The sequence below is a fragment of the Micromesistius poutassou genome (genome assembly GCF_964030765.1).
Source record: "Micromesistius poutassou genome assembly, chromosome: 22".
Taxonomy (NCBI): Eukaryota; Metazoa; Chordata; class Actinopteri; order Gadiformes; family Gadidae; genus Micromesistius; species Micromesistius poutassou.
Genome location: NC_140292.1, coordinates 574,392 through 589,764, shown reverse-complemented (window position 1 = coordinate 589,764; position 15,373 = coordinate 574,392). Strand labels below are relative to the sequence as shown.

General features: G+C 48.9%; 1 protein-coding gene across 7 annotated transcripts in view; it reads left to right on the top strand.

Moving 5' to 3' along the window:
* The window catches only part of LOC311367844 (serine/threonine-protein kinase WNK1-like), a 79,358-nt gene that overhangs the window by 46,494 nt on the left and 17,491 nt on the right, over positions 1 to 15,373 (top strand). For 6 of the 7 annotated variants that reach the window (XM_084486683.1, XM_084486684.1, XM_084486682.1 and 3 more), the window contains 13 exons: positions 6,248 to 6,337; positions 6,816 to 6,851; positions 7,885 to 7,950; positions 9,305 to 9,577; positions 9,941 to 10,014; positions 10,603 to 10,762; positions 11,293 to 11,409; positions 11,580 to 11,690; positions 12,046 to 12,088; positions 12,783 to 12,923; positions 13,290 to 14,307; positions 14,604 to 14,932; positions 15,033 to 15,094. In XM_084486683.1, the coding sequence (XP_084342809.1) occupies positions 6,248 to 6,337; positions 6,816 to 6,851; positions 7,885 to 7,950; positions 9,305 to 9,577; positions 9,941 to 10,014; positions 10,603 to 10,762; positions 11,293 to 11,409; positions 11,580 to 11,690; positions 12,046 to 12,088; positions 12,783 to 12,923; positions 13,290 to 14,307; positions 14,604 to 14,932; positions 15,033 to 15,094 (2,520 nt within the window). The remainder of the gene's footprint in view (positions 1 to 6,247; positions 6,338 to 6,815; positions 6,852 to 7,884; positions 7,951 to 9,304; positions 9,578 to 9,940; positions 10,015 to 10,602; positions 10,763 to 11,292; positions 11,410 to 11,579; positions 11,691 to 12,045; positions 12,089 to 12,782; positions 12,924 to 13,289; positions 14,308 to 14,603; positions 14,933 to 15,032; positions 15,095 to 15,373) is intronic. The other variant, XM_084486681.1, reaches the window with a different exon arrangement.

The window sequence follows — 15,373 nt, the reverse complement described above, 5'->3', positions numbered from 1 at the left end:
ATGATCAATACTCCATAGTACCCAATAATCCTACTGAAGGATCAATACTCCATAGTACCCAATAATCCTACTGAATGATCAATACTCCATAGTACCCAATCATCCTACTGAAGGATCAATACTCCATAGTACCCAATAATCCTACTGAATGATCAATACTCCATAGTACTATTTTAATTGATAGGTGACCTTAATGCTGCTCTAGCATAACGGCATCAGTATAAATATTTCCTTTTGATTTAACTTGTGATATCTTCAGTGCATGATATGGTTTCTTTCATTCCTATATAATTACAATCAGCTCACAAGTTGATTGTAATTTTATTTGTATGTTGACGACAAAATGCAAAATTTAAATTTGATATTGAACATTGAGCATTATTTATTGGATTTAACCCTTTCAGTTGATATGTTGATATGTTTATTGTTTTGTTAGTCTTTTGTCTTTGTCCCACCCTACAGTTTTTTGTGCTATCTGTTTGCTGTCCCTGTGTTGATTGTAATATAGCTTCGTACTACAGTTTTCCTAATCCCTCATCTGACATTATGTTTGTATTTCCTACCTGTTGGTTTTTCACACCCGTTCCCTCCCATGGTCTGCAGCCCTCCTCCCACTGTCGCCGAAGCCGTAGCATGTCGGTGTGCGTCCCCTCCTCCTACTCCTTCTCCTATCCCTCCTTCCCCCATGTTCCTCTGCACCTGGCCGCTCCCCCAAAGCCACCGTCCACTCCTCCTCCAGACCTTTCCCGCGTCTCCCTCCCCAGCGAGAGGGACATGTTGGCGGGCCGCCTCTCCACGGCTCTGGAGGCAGTGCTGCCCCTCCACTCCCCTCCTGCTGCGCCCAGGGCCCGGCAGCGGAGGGCCAGCCTCCCCGCCCTCTGCTCCATCCCCGTAGGTCACCGCCCCCCTGGGGGGGCCGGTAGTGGCGGGAACCAGGGATGGGTTGAGTTCAGCAAGGAGAGAGAGGGAAGGGAGAAAACGTTAAACGTGTGTCTGAAGAGCTACATCTGCGAGGGATGGATGTGTATTAAGAGGTTCTAGTGTTGAGTTATGGTTAAATGGTTAATGGACTGCGTTTATGTTGCGCCTTTCTAACCAGTGGTCTCTCAAAGAACTTTGCTCAGGGACACGTTGACAGTCAGCTAGAAGGACCTGGGGATGGAACTGGCAAACCACCGGTTGCCAGCCCGCTCCCGCTCTACTCCTGAGCGCCTGTCACCAATTCAATTTATTTCGCACTAAATTGAAGTTGGCTGATATGTTCTGCATTACAGTATCTGATCTGATGCCAGATGGCTTCTGCCTGAATTCCAATGATGGGTTTAATGTCAGCTAGTGATGCCAGCTAACTGGCAACATACAGTAGTTAATTAAATTATCTAAATGAATCATACCAATAAAATGATAATTAGTGGATCATCCCACTGAGAGATACAGCGCTAGCAAAGCATTTAAGTTTAATGTGATTGGTTTCATAATTTTTTATGGCAGTAAACCATTGAGCACAGACTCTATGCCTCACTACTGCCTCTATTTGGAACTGGTTTGTCAGGGTAGTTATTAAATGCTTACACATTAAATAAATAGCTAGCTTCTATTTAAATAAACGATCAGCACTCTTGTGTAATCTACAAAGAGTTTCATTGTGGTTGTTAGTCACTTAATTATCCAGTCCGAACAAATTTAATTGAACCCTATAAAAATCCCCGTAAAATATTCAGCTTACTGGTTAGATCATAATTTCTGATTGTAGGCCTATCCCTTTTCTGTGTTTATATTCAGCAAAGTAATATTGTCAACTCGGGGGGTAGGTACTTGATTCACACCTCCATCCTATTGTTTCGTATTGGCTAGAGTTCAGACACACCGTTTTCTTTGCTCTTTGATCTCCTTCGAGGATCTGAACCTTCACCATCCCTGCTTCTCATTAAATACAGACTCATGATCCTCAGCCTGGCTCTTTGGGTGTGGCTTCTCTTTCTCATGAGGACAACAAAAACATGTTATAGTAGCCTTATCTGATAGCTTATGTTTTATTATATCACATGAATTAAATTCACTTCATGTACATTATACATGTGTTCACAAATCAAGGAGTCAATTTTCGACCCCATTCTGACCCTAAAGTTGGGCTTGAGTTTGGACCCTGTAACGGCCCCCCTTGTGTCCTGAGATGCTCCCAACTCACATGACAAGAAGAAAGACTATCGGATGTCCTTTTATTACATCAGTGCATGCTGCCCTGGATTCTGGTGTCTTTTGTGGACATTATTCCCCAGTTGAAAAGATTTTAATTATATCCCAGGGCTTGCATAATTGTAACATGCATACTTAAACAATTTGCAGAAGAAATATCACAGTTTTCGTGGGTGTAGATTACTGCAGTTTTTGTTGTTCTCATAAGCCAGGTGTTGGGACGTGGGCGTCTCTGTATTTAAGATCCTCGTCTCCCTGCCAGCTGTCCTTGTCTCATTCAATGACTTCCTGTCTCTGTGTGTCTGCCGGTCTCTTTGTTCTGTCAGTATATGCTTTGGTTTGTCTGTTTGTATTACTGTACTGTATGTGTGTTTGTCTTTCCATCCTCACCTCACCCAGATTGGACTTCTTTCTACAGCTCTGATCTTATTAATACCTCTATTTGTATAGTAGGAGAAACATGCATTTTTCTTCTTTTTAACTGTTCTATCTCTTGTCCTCTCTCACTGTTTTCTCCTATTAAATGGCGGACTTCTGTGGCTCTCTCTCTCCTTCACTCTGCTTTAAATCCCACGTATCTTGTCACAGCAGCCGTCACTGCAGCACCACTACTGCAGCGGAGGAGCAAGTGCAGGAGGAGGAGGAGGCGGAGGAGGAGGAGGAGGAGGCCCCTCCCTCCCTGACCCCCCCACTTATTTCTTCCCCTCCATCCCCGAGCGCCCCATTTCCTTCTCCCCTCCTCCCTCCGCTCCCCCGAAGGCCTACAACGCCCAGCGACGCAAAAGCACGTCCATCCTGGAGGCCCACACCCGGCACTTCCAGCCCGCCTACCCCCGCTACGGCGGCGGGATGCACCCCTACTCCGGGCTGGAGGCCGCGGAGCCCCCCCCACTCTACATGGTCACCCCTGGGTTGGCGGCCACGGCCCAGCGGCTGGGCGTGGGGGAGCACCACCCGGGCCATTCTGAACCCAGCATGTTCGGCTACAAGGACCTCCGGGCGGAGCAGCAGGAGGTGGTGAGGAGGCTCAGCCTGAACCAGGCCGCCCTCCTGGACCAGTATGAAGCCATGGCATACGGGGGATACCAGATGGCCGCCAACCAACTCAGCCAGTTGAATTTCCAGCAGCAGATGCACGCGGCGGCGGCAGCGGCTAGTATGGGCTACGATCCCGTACCCCCTTCTCCCGCAGCCTTCTTGCACCCCCACATGATGCAGAGAATGGGCACCCACAGCCCGATTCCCCAGCCCCCCATCAACGCCCCCACCGCTGCCTTTGCTCCTCCCTCGTCAGAGGGGTGCTACCAGCCCCAGCACCCCTCCTCTTCCTCCTTCCCCCTGTCCGCTCCACCAGTCATGAGCGAGGCCCAGCCACCCCCTGGAAGTGTGTTTGAGTACCACCTCGCAGCCGCAGCCGCCGCAGCCGCCGGGGATCCCACCCTCCTGGCCTCCAGACTGTACCGGGCTCGCAGGAGCTCCATGGACCTCCAGCTGGAGGAGGGTACGGGCTCGGGGTCCGGCAGCTCGGGCTCCTACAGCCGCCTCCAGCCCGTGACCGAGGAGCTGTACTCGTACGTCAGCCCCGAGCTGCCCTTGCCCCCCGGGAGCCTCCTCCTGCACCACGGAGGAGCCGCTCGGGACAAGAGCCCGGAACCTTCTAGCGACTCGGTGGCCTCCTCCGACGCGGGGGAGTTCCAGTCTCCCCCGCCCCCTCCTCTCCCCCCTGCGGCCGACTGCTCCTCCGCCGCTCAGTCCATCCCTCACCCGTCCTCCGCGGGGCTCTACGATCAGCACCCGGCAGGCAGGGTGCTGCCGGCTGAGCTCCAGGGACACCCGCCCTCCAAGCAGAGCTTCCTCCTCCTCACGCCTTCCTCGGAGCTCCCTCCGGGGGGCTCGTCATCCACGCAGCTGGGGTCTCTGATCCAGAGCGCCTGGGTCCGCCATGGAGGCGTGCTGCCGGCCCAGCCCGACATGACGTACCATGAGTCACTGCTGGCCATGCAAGCTGCTAACCCCCCTCTGGTACTAAGCCCTGTACCCCTAGAATACACCCCAGTCAAATGCTACACTTCATTCACTTACTTTTTAGGCTGGAGCGTATTTTGTTTTGATGATTTTCATCTATCCAATCTTTGGAAAAAACGTTAAATGTTCTTAGTATTTTTTTAAATGATTATAATTGTAGACGTGCTCCATCTTCTGAAAGTAACAGAGAATGGTAAATAGGTCTTTGACTCGGGGGGGTTCCCCATGCTATTGTTGTACTCCTCCATTGTAGTCCCAGCTAGCCCTTATTTTGTCTTTTTTTTTTTATCCAGTCAACGCTCTGTTTTAAATTTTATTTTAACTTCTTCAAAATGTTTATACTCCAGCGTGTGTCTCATCTGCCTCCCAAATGTGTCTGGGGGATAACTGACCTACTTTAATGTCTGGCAGCTGAATCCAATAGCAATGAAGAACTCAAATTCAAGTTAAACCAAATGGATGCTTTTACCAGCGTCCTAGTGCAGTAGACAAGTGACCAGAGAAGTGCTATTCTGGAGGTAGATTTGGTGACACACTCTTGTGTAAAAGCTTTTGAAGCGAAAGGCCTACTACACCCTCTTCAGTTTGTCTTTTTCTTTTTTTGTATTTTGTTTACTTGTCATTACCAGTAAGTAGAATTTTGTCTGTATGTTCATATACAACAGTATATGACAAATGTGTGTTTGTGCAGGTATGTACCGCATACACATGCATTAGTGCTAGTGCAAATCCAAAGTCAATTTTGCCATTTAGTTCCCACTCCAGAAGGTAAAATCGATGCATTATATATGCTTATCTACACTATTCATCTTCTTATTCATTAGCCTTTAAGGTATATTGATCTCATGTAGTCGGGAGTGTTAATCATAATGAATATGGTAACGTTAAGTGACTTTGTGGATTTTGTACGGACAAACACACAGAAACATACAACAAAAACGAAGGGGGTTGTACTAGCATTGTCCTAATGCAGAAAATGTCTGTTTTGTATTTTGTTGCTTAATAATATGGCTATGAGCCATTCTATTCCAGCGAATGTACGTTGACATCGTGAGTTTTGAACCCAAGGTTCAAAGGCCCCAGGGACATTTATTAAACCCTTAGAAAGCTGAGATCAATGTCATCCTGTGGTGCTACTCTTCTGTTTGGTTCCTCTTAACCAAACCTTTCTCTTCATGACTTTAGATTGAGTTGCGAGACCTTGTTTTCTATGTGTTTTTTACTTCACCTTCATTACTTCTTTTCTACACGATTTCCTCTCATTCTGTTAGCTTTGACTCTAAGTGCAGGTAGGTCTCAGCCCTTCTGGTGCAGAGATACTTGAGCAAGCTTTTTCCGCCACTATAGTGTTTTAAGAAGGCTGAGCTTGAACCCAAGTATATCCTCGCACATGGCCTTCTAAGGGATCATCCATTGTTGCCATACAATTAACCCGATTAGCACTGATTAGCACTGTAAGCTCTGGTAGCCCAATCATCATTGGCCTGTGTCCCCATGCACAGCAGAGACTGGTGCTGGAGAATATGCAGAGGATCCGAACCTTTACGGTTGTTGTTGCCCGTAGCACACAGTAAAAGCGTTTCGGTTGGCATAGCTAGGAGACCATAGAATAAAAACCAGGGATACTTCATGAAGGTTTATTTGTATTTCCTCTGTCCTGATTGCCCCCCCCCCCGTTAACACCGCAGGCAGCCCCTGCTTGGTTTGCCCTCTCTATCATAACCGGCACACTGAGGATCCCGGTGAGGATCTTGGCTGCATGAAAACGTGGCGACTCACAAATCGACTAACCCCGTTGTGTTCGCACTGCTGGTTTTGATATTAACGCATGCATGTCCCGGCGGCCAGCTGATTCCTAATCGCCACGTTTGTGTTTGTGAAAAAGTGGAGGCAAAGAATGTACACTGAAACTGTACCCATTTCGCACAAATCTTCATCTCGTCTCTTTTCGGAACGCCGCAGATATGTTCTCATTGGACTTTGTTTTTCCCTCCGCTTCCGCCACACATTCCCCACATCTCTGTAGCAGGCACAGAGCCCCGCCCCGCAGCCCTCCCCTGGACAACCATTGGCTGCAGCCCCCTCCCAGCCTACAGCCCCTGGGAACCTGCAACAGGTAAACACTGCCTTATATATATGTATTTATAATATGCATTTATTAAGTCCAAAAATGGTCGAGGATGTCAATCAGACTCACTTTAAACTCTGTCATAGCCTAACATGTTATACCGTCTCATATCAACCCAAACCATATCAGCAGGCAACCATGTCTTTTCTGGCAAGACGTTCACCTTGGATATTAAAATGTTAAAATCTTTGGAGAGATTTTTCTGTTATTAGAACATTGTTCAGTAATTCGCCAGGTATTTCACAAAGAAGTTAATCGATTATGGCTTTTCAAAGAGAAAACATAATTCCTACAATGCAATATTATTTCTTACCTAGCTATAGTGGATGTCTTGTTCGGTCTAATACATCTCTAACTCTCTAACGGTATCTCTGTTGTCCTCTGTTAGCCCTCTCTACAACATACTCACACTAATTCACTCCCCCAACACCCAATCCCAAACTCTGAACTATCTTTTTCTTCATAGCATGGAGGTTTCTACATCACAATGCCTCCCACTCAGGTAGAAACACTCTACCTATCGTTTTCTTGATTTGACATATTTTTCTTGACCTTGATTTTCTTTTTTTTTCTCTGAATGTTGAAAAGCATTTCCTGTACTTCCTTCTCTCATCTATCTTGATTTTCCCGAACTGCCAGCCCAGCCTGTAACCCTGCTTTACATTGGCACCTTATGACTCCTTAACTCAGTTGGATTCATCTCTGAAGGGGCAGCCATTGCTTAAAGGGGTCAGCCAGTGTGCGGGTTGGGTTGTGCCCCAGCTATGGCCCTGCGCCCATGGGCGCACACCAGGGCACCCGCGCTTGTTATGAAGTAATTGCATTGCTAAGCTGATTTGATTGAGCGTGAAATGCAATGTTAATGGCAGATCAAGCGTTGCAGTTCATAACTCAATGGAATGTTTATTTAAGTGTTAATAAGTCAAATCAGGTGAATTTGACTTTGTCACGCTATGTCATCCGGTATGTGGTCATCAAAACAATTGAAATTGATTATATTATACATTCATTTTACTGTCCCATTTTATTATTTATATTTAATCTATACAATTTGATGTTATTTAAAGGTGACTATTGTTTGTATTCAATTCAAACTTTCACTGCACAAAGTTGGTTCATTCCTTCCTGCATCTCCCGCTCTTACCCCAAGCTCTGCTCCACTCTGTCTTCAACTCTCTCCTCCTCTCCTCCTCTCCTCCTCTTTCCTCTCTCCTCCTCTCCTTCTCTCTCCTTTTCTCCTCTCTCCTCCTCTCCTCTCCTCCTCTCCTCCGTTCCTCCTCTCCTCTCCTCTCCTCCTCACCTCCTCTCCTCCTCTCTTCCTCCTCTGTGTTCATATGGGGGTTGTTTGTAACACCCTCCTGGGCCTCTCCTCCTCTCCTCTCTCCTCTCCTCTCTCCTCCTCTCCTCCTCTTCTCCTCTCTCCTCTTTCCTCTCTCCTCCTCTCCTCTCCTCTCCTCCACTCCTCCTCCTCTGTGTTTATATGGGGGTTGTTTGTAACGCCCTCCTGGGCCTCTCCTCCTCTCCTCCTCTCCAAGGCTCCTCCACCAAGTCAGCCCAGCAGCACCACGTCAATGCAGAGCCCCTCCCACTCACCTGCACAGGTAACAGAGACAAACTGACCAAACCACCACAACAACGACAACAAAACAACAAAACAACACAACATTTGATTCATAACCTTAAAGGCACACAGAGCTAAGAATTCAGACGTATCATATATATATATTATAATCTGTACACACAGGTGTACACACACAGAAATCCACAACACTCATTTGCTTTAAGAGAACGGGAAAATAGAGAAATAAAGTATCATGTGTGTTATTTTCAGTATCTGTTAGTTTGGTTCTGCATGCCGTATCCTTTAACCAACTCTTCCTCATTTGAGTCTCTTTGTTCTTTTTTGTCCGTTACTGGCATTTCCGTCGGCATGCTGTCTACATTTATTATGAGGTCTTGTTTTGTGTGTGTGTTTTTATTATCATACGTGTGTGTATTCATATTGTACCTCTGTGGCGAATGTATTCTGTGATGTGTTGTGTGAACACATGTTGGTTGTGTTTCTGTGTGTGTGTGTGTGTTTGTGTGTATGTGTATGTGTGGTTCTTATCATGTGTGCGTGAATTCATACTATACCTATGTGGTGAATGTGTTTTGTGGTGTGTTTTGAAAATCATGGTGGTTATTTGTGTAGTTCTGTGAGCTCAGCCCATCTCCTAGCATAGAACACCTCTATATTCTCTACCAGCTAGCTCTGTGCAAGGTGTGTGTGTGTGTGTGTGTGTGTGTGTGTGTAGATGTGTGTGTGCGTGTGCATGTGTGTGTGCACACATGGGTGTGCATGACATACAAAATCCCAAATCGATTAGGTGTCTCCTACATGTTAAAGACCTTGCAATAGAAGGAACTAAAGGAAAACAGGATTGATGATATCACTAGCGATATATGAAAATGTAAAAAAAGAAGGTCCTATAACAGTGTTTCTCAACCTTTTTTGAGCAAACGCCCCCCTTACCTTACCCTGATCCTCTGGCGCCCCCCCCCCCCCATTCTTATTGTTCATTTTGTTTTTAGACTGTAGATGAACTGTAGACTCAAACATATTGTGTTATGGTGTTTGAAGTTGTCCCCTGCAGTCAGTATTGGGTCGGTTTGGAATTGAGGTCTTTCCTATTGGAGCGAGGGAACAATAGAGTGGTGAAGGTCAATGCATTGGAATCTCTGATTTTCCTTTTTTCCTACTTTTGCTTTATTTGTCCCAACAAATAAAGTCAGTTATGTCTCTTCAAGCTTTTTGTCGTTTGCTCTAACCTTTCCATTCCCCTCACTCCCTCCTTTCCTTTTCTGTTTTTTATAACCTATAACAAAATGTCTCCGCCCTGCTTACTCTTCTGTTTTTCCTTTCTTACATTTCCTATATTGTTTCCCTCTACCCCCCTTTTACCCTATCCTCAGCCTAATGTGACTTCATCCTCCTCTTCTGCCGTTGCCATGGCGCCTCTTCCTGCTACGTTGCCCTCCCTTCCTGTTGCCATGCCCACGGGGGGGGTCGCCTCCCCTCCCAGCACTCTTCCACTTCCTATTGTGGTGGGGCCGGCCCTAGCTTCCCTTCCTCCTCCTCCTCCTCCTGTGTCCGCCCCAAATGGGCCTCAGCCATTGGCCACTGTGGTGCCAATCATCAGTGTTGTCCCCGCCCCTCCTGACCCTCCCATGGAGGCCTCTCACCAGGTACAGGTGAAGGACAGCCCTACCACCAGTGCTACTGCCTCTCTCATCGCAGCGCTAGGAGACTGGTGCTAGACGTGGTCTGTAGTGTCATTACCGGAGGGAGTTTGTACTGCTGCATTTTATTTGCGTTGCTGAGCGGTTGTCTTAATAGAAACACTGTGAATGGTGGAAAGAGTTGTGAAAGCTCACTTACAGAGGTTAATGTTAGGGCTTCAGACAGACATGGAAATTGCTAGGCACGTGTTATCCGTACAGATAATGGTGTGGTTAAGTTGACTTTGATCATGATGATCATGATGATATGGTGTACGTGTGTGTGTGTGTGTGTGTGTGTGTGTGTGTGTGTGTGTGTGTGTGTTTCAGCCTGCCTCTCAGACTCCTGAGCAGTCCCAATTTCAACTTCAACCAACTCAAGTGCAGCAGTCATCTATGGAGAGGTGACCTTACCTACCACTCTGCTGTCCAACCTCTCTAAACTCTTTCATGATTTAAAGCTTTCAGTTGGTCTTTTTGAATGTTTTCATCCTTTACCCCTCCCTCTCTCTGCCTCTCTCTCTTTCTCTTTCCCCCCCCCTCTCTCTCTCTCTCTCTCTTTCTCTCTCTCTCTCTCTGTCTGTCTCTGTCTGAACTTGTCCTTCTCTCTCTTCCCCTCCCTCTCCCCCTCTCCCCTCATCTCACTCTCTCCCTCTCTCTCTCTTCCCCTCCCTCTCCCCCTCTCCCCTCATCTCACTCTCTCCCTCCCTCTTTCTTCCCCTCCCTCTCCCCCTCTCACCTCATCTCCCTCTCCCTCTCTCTCTCTTTCCCTCCCTCTCCCCCTCTCCCCTCATCTCACTCTCTCTCCCTCTCTCTCTCTTCCCCTCCTTCTCCCCCTCTCCCCTCATCTCACTCTCTCCCTCTCTCTCTCTTCCCCTCCCTCTCCCCCTCTCCCCTCATCTCACTCTCTCTCCCTCTCTCTCTCTTCCCCTCCCTCTCCCCCTCTCCCCTCATCTCACTTTCTCCCTCTCTCTCTCATTTCCTCTCTCCAGTGGCTACTCGGAGACGTCCGGTCTGAGCGATGGGAACGATGGCGGCGGCGGCGGCGGCGGGCGTGATGAGGGCCGCTCGCTGAAGCGCCATCAGCGGCGCTCGGTGCGGAGCCGCTCACGCCATGAGAAGACGGGCAAGGCCAAGCTCAACGTCCTCAACGTGAGAGCCCACTCCTTCTCAGACGACCCACAGGACGGACCGTAGAACCGGCCGTCCGCCGCCGCCACTGCAGCTCAGTCCTCCCACGGCTCCACATCAGGCCAGGGTTACCCCACTACAGACCACAGTCAACGTGGTCGGTAGTGGAGAAAGGCCAGGGTTACCCCACTACAGACCACAGTCAACGTGGTCGGTAGTGGAGAAAGGCCAGGGTTACCCCACTACAGATCACAGTCAACGTGGTCGGTAGTGGAGAAAGGCACAAATAAATCTGAATAAAGGAGATGTGGGGATGGAGAGGTTAGACTTTGTAAAGGATAGAAAAACAGTGGAGATAACAAGGCCCAGAGTGGATCAAGTCACAGTGTACACTGTCACCCACCCTCCATCAGCTACAGAAGCACATAGATTCATAATAATGTTTAGGTTGACCCCGTCCATGATTCTGAACGGATAGTGTTATTGTTTTATCCTGCATATATGTGTGTGCGTCTAAACTGGCTTTTGCTTGTCTCGTCACGTGTGTGTAGATCTCTAACCTGGGAGACAGGGTGGCAGAGTGCCAGCTGGAGACTCACAACAGGAAGATGGTGACCTTTAAGTTTGACCTTGACGGGGACAACCCAGAGGAGATAGCGAAGATCATGGTATGAACACTACCTAATTGGTACACCTGTATACCCTCCAGATATACTATGTAACTGGCTGATGCTACTACCTGTACACCTGTATACCCTCCACATATACTATGTAACTGACTGATGCGCGCGCGTGTGTGTGTGTGTGTGTGTGTGTGTGTGTGTGTGTGTGTGTGCAGGTCCAGAGTGAGTTCATCCTGGAGAGTGAGAGGGAGTCGTTCATTGAGCAGGTCAGAGAGGTGATAGAGAACGCAGACGAGAGAGGTCTAGACCGAGAACACAGTAACCAGGTCAATATCTATCTTTCACTCACTATTTATGCGCTCTTTATGCATGATGTCATCCTTATCATTCTTCATTGTTACGTTTCCTCTCAGTCATTAATAATTAACGTATAATATATTTTGTAAATAATTGTCCCAAAAGTCCATTCTTTTAACCCTCTTTTCCTCGACCATGTTGTAATCCCAGTGTCGACGTTCTCTGTGTTCTGTTGTAATCCCCGTGTTGACGTTCTCTGTGTTCTGTTGTAATCCCCGTGTTGACGTTCTCTGTGTTCTGTTGTAATCCCTGTGTCGATGTTCTCTGTGTTCTCCACCCTGTTGTAATCCCCGTGTTGACGTTCTGTGTGTTCTCCACCCCCAGGCACCAGGAGACCCAGAGCAGCAGTTGTCCGTCCCCATGCCAGGTAGTTCACCACAGAGTCCCCACCGTCCAACGCACTGAGGGAGACTCCACAGCGCTATACCTCCCTTACTGTCTCATCTCCTTCTGTTTTATTGTACTAAACCTAGTCCATTCTAGTGCCAGCAAGGTATTGATGTAGACGGATGACCCCTAAAATTTCTCTGGGATAGATTGGGCACAGTATGTAGCTCTCAGGTGAACCAGGGTGAGCTGTGTTCCAGCAGAAATAAAATAATCAGGATAGTTTATCCTGATTTGGAGAGAACGAGCCAGAAGAAAGTTCTCCAGTCAGGTGGTGTTTGTTCTCAGGGTGGACTTCACAATTCAACAAAAAGTCTGTGGAAACGAATGTGTGTGAAAGTGCCAGATAGTCCATTATGTGGTTAGAGACTGGGCCCAGAAGTGAATCTAATACAGAATTCAATTAATTAGGGTTTCTCTTTCTCTCTCTCTCTCTCTCTCTCTCTCTCTCTCTCTCTCTCTCTCTCTCTCTCTTTGTTCTTTTCTGCACTGCAGTTGTGCTTTACAAACTTGAGGAACCTGGAGAAATGTCTCTAGTTCCAATTGTATGCATTGATTGCTTCAGCCTCTTTTGTAATTCGTTTTGGATAAAAGCGTCTGCTGGAGGTAAATGTATGCAATGTCCTTATCTCCCTCCCTCCCTCCCTCTCTCCCTCCGTCTCTCCCTCCCCCAGACATGCCAGCTAGTGCAACGTCCCAGGTGGTCCATTCAGCGGGTCGCAAGTTCATCGTCAGTCCTGTACCTGAGTCCAGGCTGAAGGAACTGCCACCCAGCTCCCCGCCCCCCTCCACGCCTACATCCACCTCAGAGACAGGTGAGCCCTGTGTGTGTATGCATGGGCTTGAGGGCGTGTTAAATACCTTCCACCAAATGAAAAGAAGCTGAACTTGTGCCCCAACGGTGTCCTTCAGACATCAGTAAAATTATGAGAAACAACCTGGTGAACCATGAACATGAACTTCCCAAAGGCACTTTGAAAGGTTCTCTAATCTACTAAATAAACAGTAAACGTCAGTCTTATCTGAAGATCAAAAGCACATACATTACTAATGTCTGAAGGCACACCCAAGCCATGAATCTGCAAAGGTATGTGAACGCAATCGTTGGCGTCAGCTCTGCCTGGATTGGTTGATGCAGTCTACGTAAAGGTTGATTTATCACTTGTTCTGGCGTGTTCCAGCTTCTATGGCCCCATCGCAATCTCCAGCCCAGGGTTTCGGTTTGTCCCAGTCTACTGGAGCCATCACCCTACAAAAGGCCTTCTCAGAGATGAGGCAGAACCAGCACGATCCGGGCCCCAGCACGGCGCCGGCCTCCATGCCCTCCACCCAGCCCTCCTTACAGCCTCCCCTTGCCTCTGTCCCCGCTCCTCAGTCAGCAGCACCCAGTGGATCTAAACCTGCAGCAGAGAGCCAGGCCAGGCCCCACCCTGCTCCTGTGCCCCAAGCAGAGCAGCATTCACTAAACACCCTTCTGCCCCAGCCCTCCTCCTCTTCCTCTGCACCCTCAGTCTGCCTCACACCCACTGCTTCCTCGTCTTCCTCTCCTGTCCCCGTCTCCACTCAATCCCTAGTCAACCCGGCACAGGGAGCCACACCACAGTCAGCTCAGACCGCACCGCAGGGTCAGCCGCAGCTCCAGGCCCAAGCACAAATCCAGCCCCAGGCTTTGGCCAAGGCCCAGGGTGCCATTTCGCAGGCCAAACCTGAGGGGTCTGCTGCGTTCTCTGCTGCTCTGGCCCCCTTATCCTCTCCCCCGGCTAGTTCCTCTAGCATCACCCCCACCTCGCTCACCTCAGCTGCCTCCTCCGCCGCTCTCAGCTCCGTCTCCTCTCCACCTCCTCCTACTCCCTCTTCTTCTTCTTCTCCTCCTCTGTTGAGCGGTAGTGGTGGTGGCGTGGAGCTCCTCTCCTGCCGCTCTCCGCCCTGCTCCAGCCCTCCTGCGTCTCTGTCCCCCTCGCTGGGGACCACCACAGCCGCCCCTGGCCCCCAGCTCCTTCCCTCCACCTCCGCCCAGTCGTCACACACCTCCTCCTCCACCACTTGCTCCCCTTCATCTTCATCCCTGACCTCGGCGGCGCTCCAGACGGTGAGCTCTGGTGCCGCCCCGGGGGTACAGTCCACGACCGTCCACTCTCAGCCCCAGACCGCTGCGGTACCTGGGCAGACCCACACCCACGGGGAGTCGTGTGATGCCAGGTGTGTGCTTCATGTCGCTCAAGTAATATTATGCCTATCTCTGAATAATATCTTTGTGATTATTCATCTGTTACAAATGATGTCCATCTATGAAAGCTGATGATGGTAGAATTTTCTTCATTACAGCAGAAAGTCAAAATTCATTGTTCAAGGAGTTTAAATATTAAGCAAAGCTTAAAACCCTTAAAACACATTCATGGTAATGTATTCAACATAACGGTCTTTTTTTTCGCTGACAATACACCATAACCGGATCATGAGTGCAGTTCTTCTCACCATCACCCCCTCTGTTTCAGGTGTGAGGCGAACGTGGATCCCCAGGGCAAGATGGATGACATCCACACCCTGGACAAGAAGCTGCGCTCTCTCTTCAGCGATCTGGGCGGAGCAGCCCCGGCAGCCCAGGGGGAGCTCCCGGCCGGAGACCCTGTAGCTGGGGCCCCCGTGGCGGGTACCACCACACCTGTGGGCTCCTTCTCTACCTCCACGACCTCCGTGACCCCGCCGAGCTCCGGCCAGCCGGCCAACGCGCCGGTGCCCCCCACCACCCTCGCCTTGGCCACTGGGGGGCCGTTGACCCCGACCCAGGGTCCTGGAACCCCGACCTCCACCCCAGCCCAGACCAGTAAGCACAGAGAAGTGCCTCCTGTTCCATTCACAGTCATTCCTCATTCCTGTTTCAAAGATAAGGGTTCTTTTTGTGACCTATAAAGTACTTTTCACAGGTATGCCTGCTGCAACCTATGGCCCGACCACTCCATCCAAAACCCCTCTGTCCAGAGTCTCGGTGAGCGACTGCTTCTGTCTGTCAACACAATGATCACAGTCACTTGGAGCAACTAGTTCTGTCTGTCAACACCAAGCAGTGGGAGGCGTATGCTTGTTGGTCGGGCACCACCATAGGAAGTTTATTAACAACCCTGATTTAAAGTATTATTGTAGTAGTTGAGTAGTACTTGAGTAGTAGTTGAGTAGTAGTTGTAGTCAATGGGAATAGTAATTTGTTCGTGAACAACGTTGATTTGAATAGATTTACCTCAGACCCTGTCTATCACAGGTGTTGCTC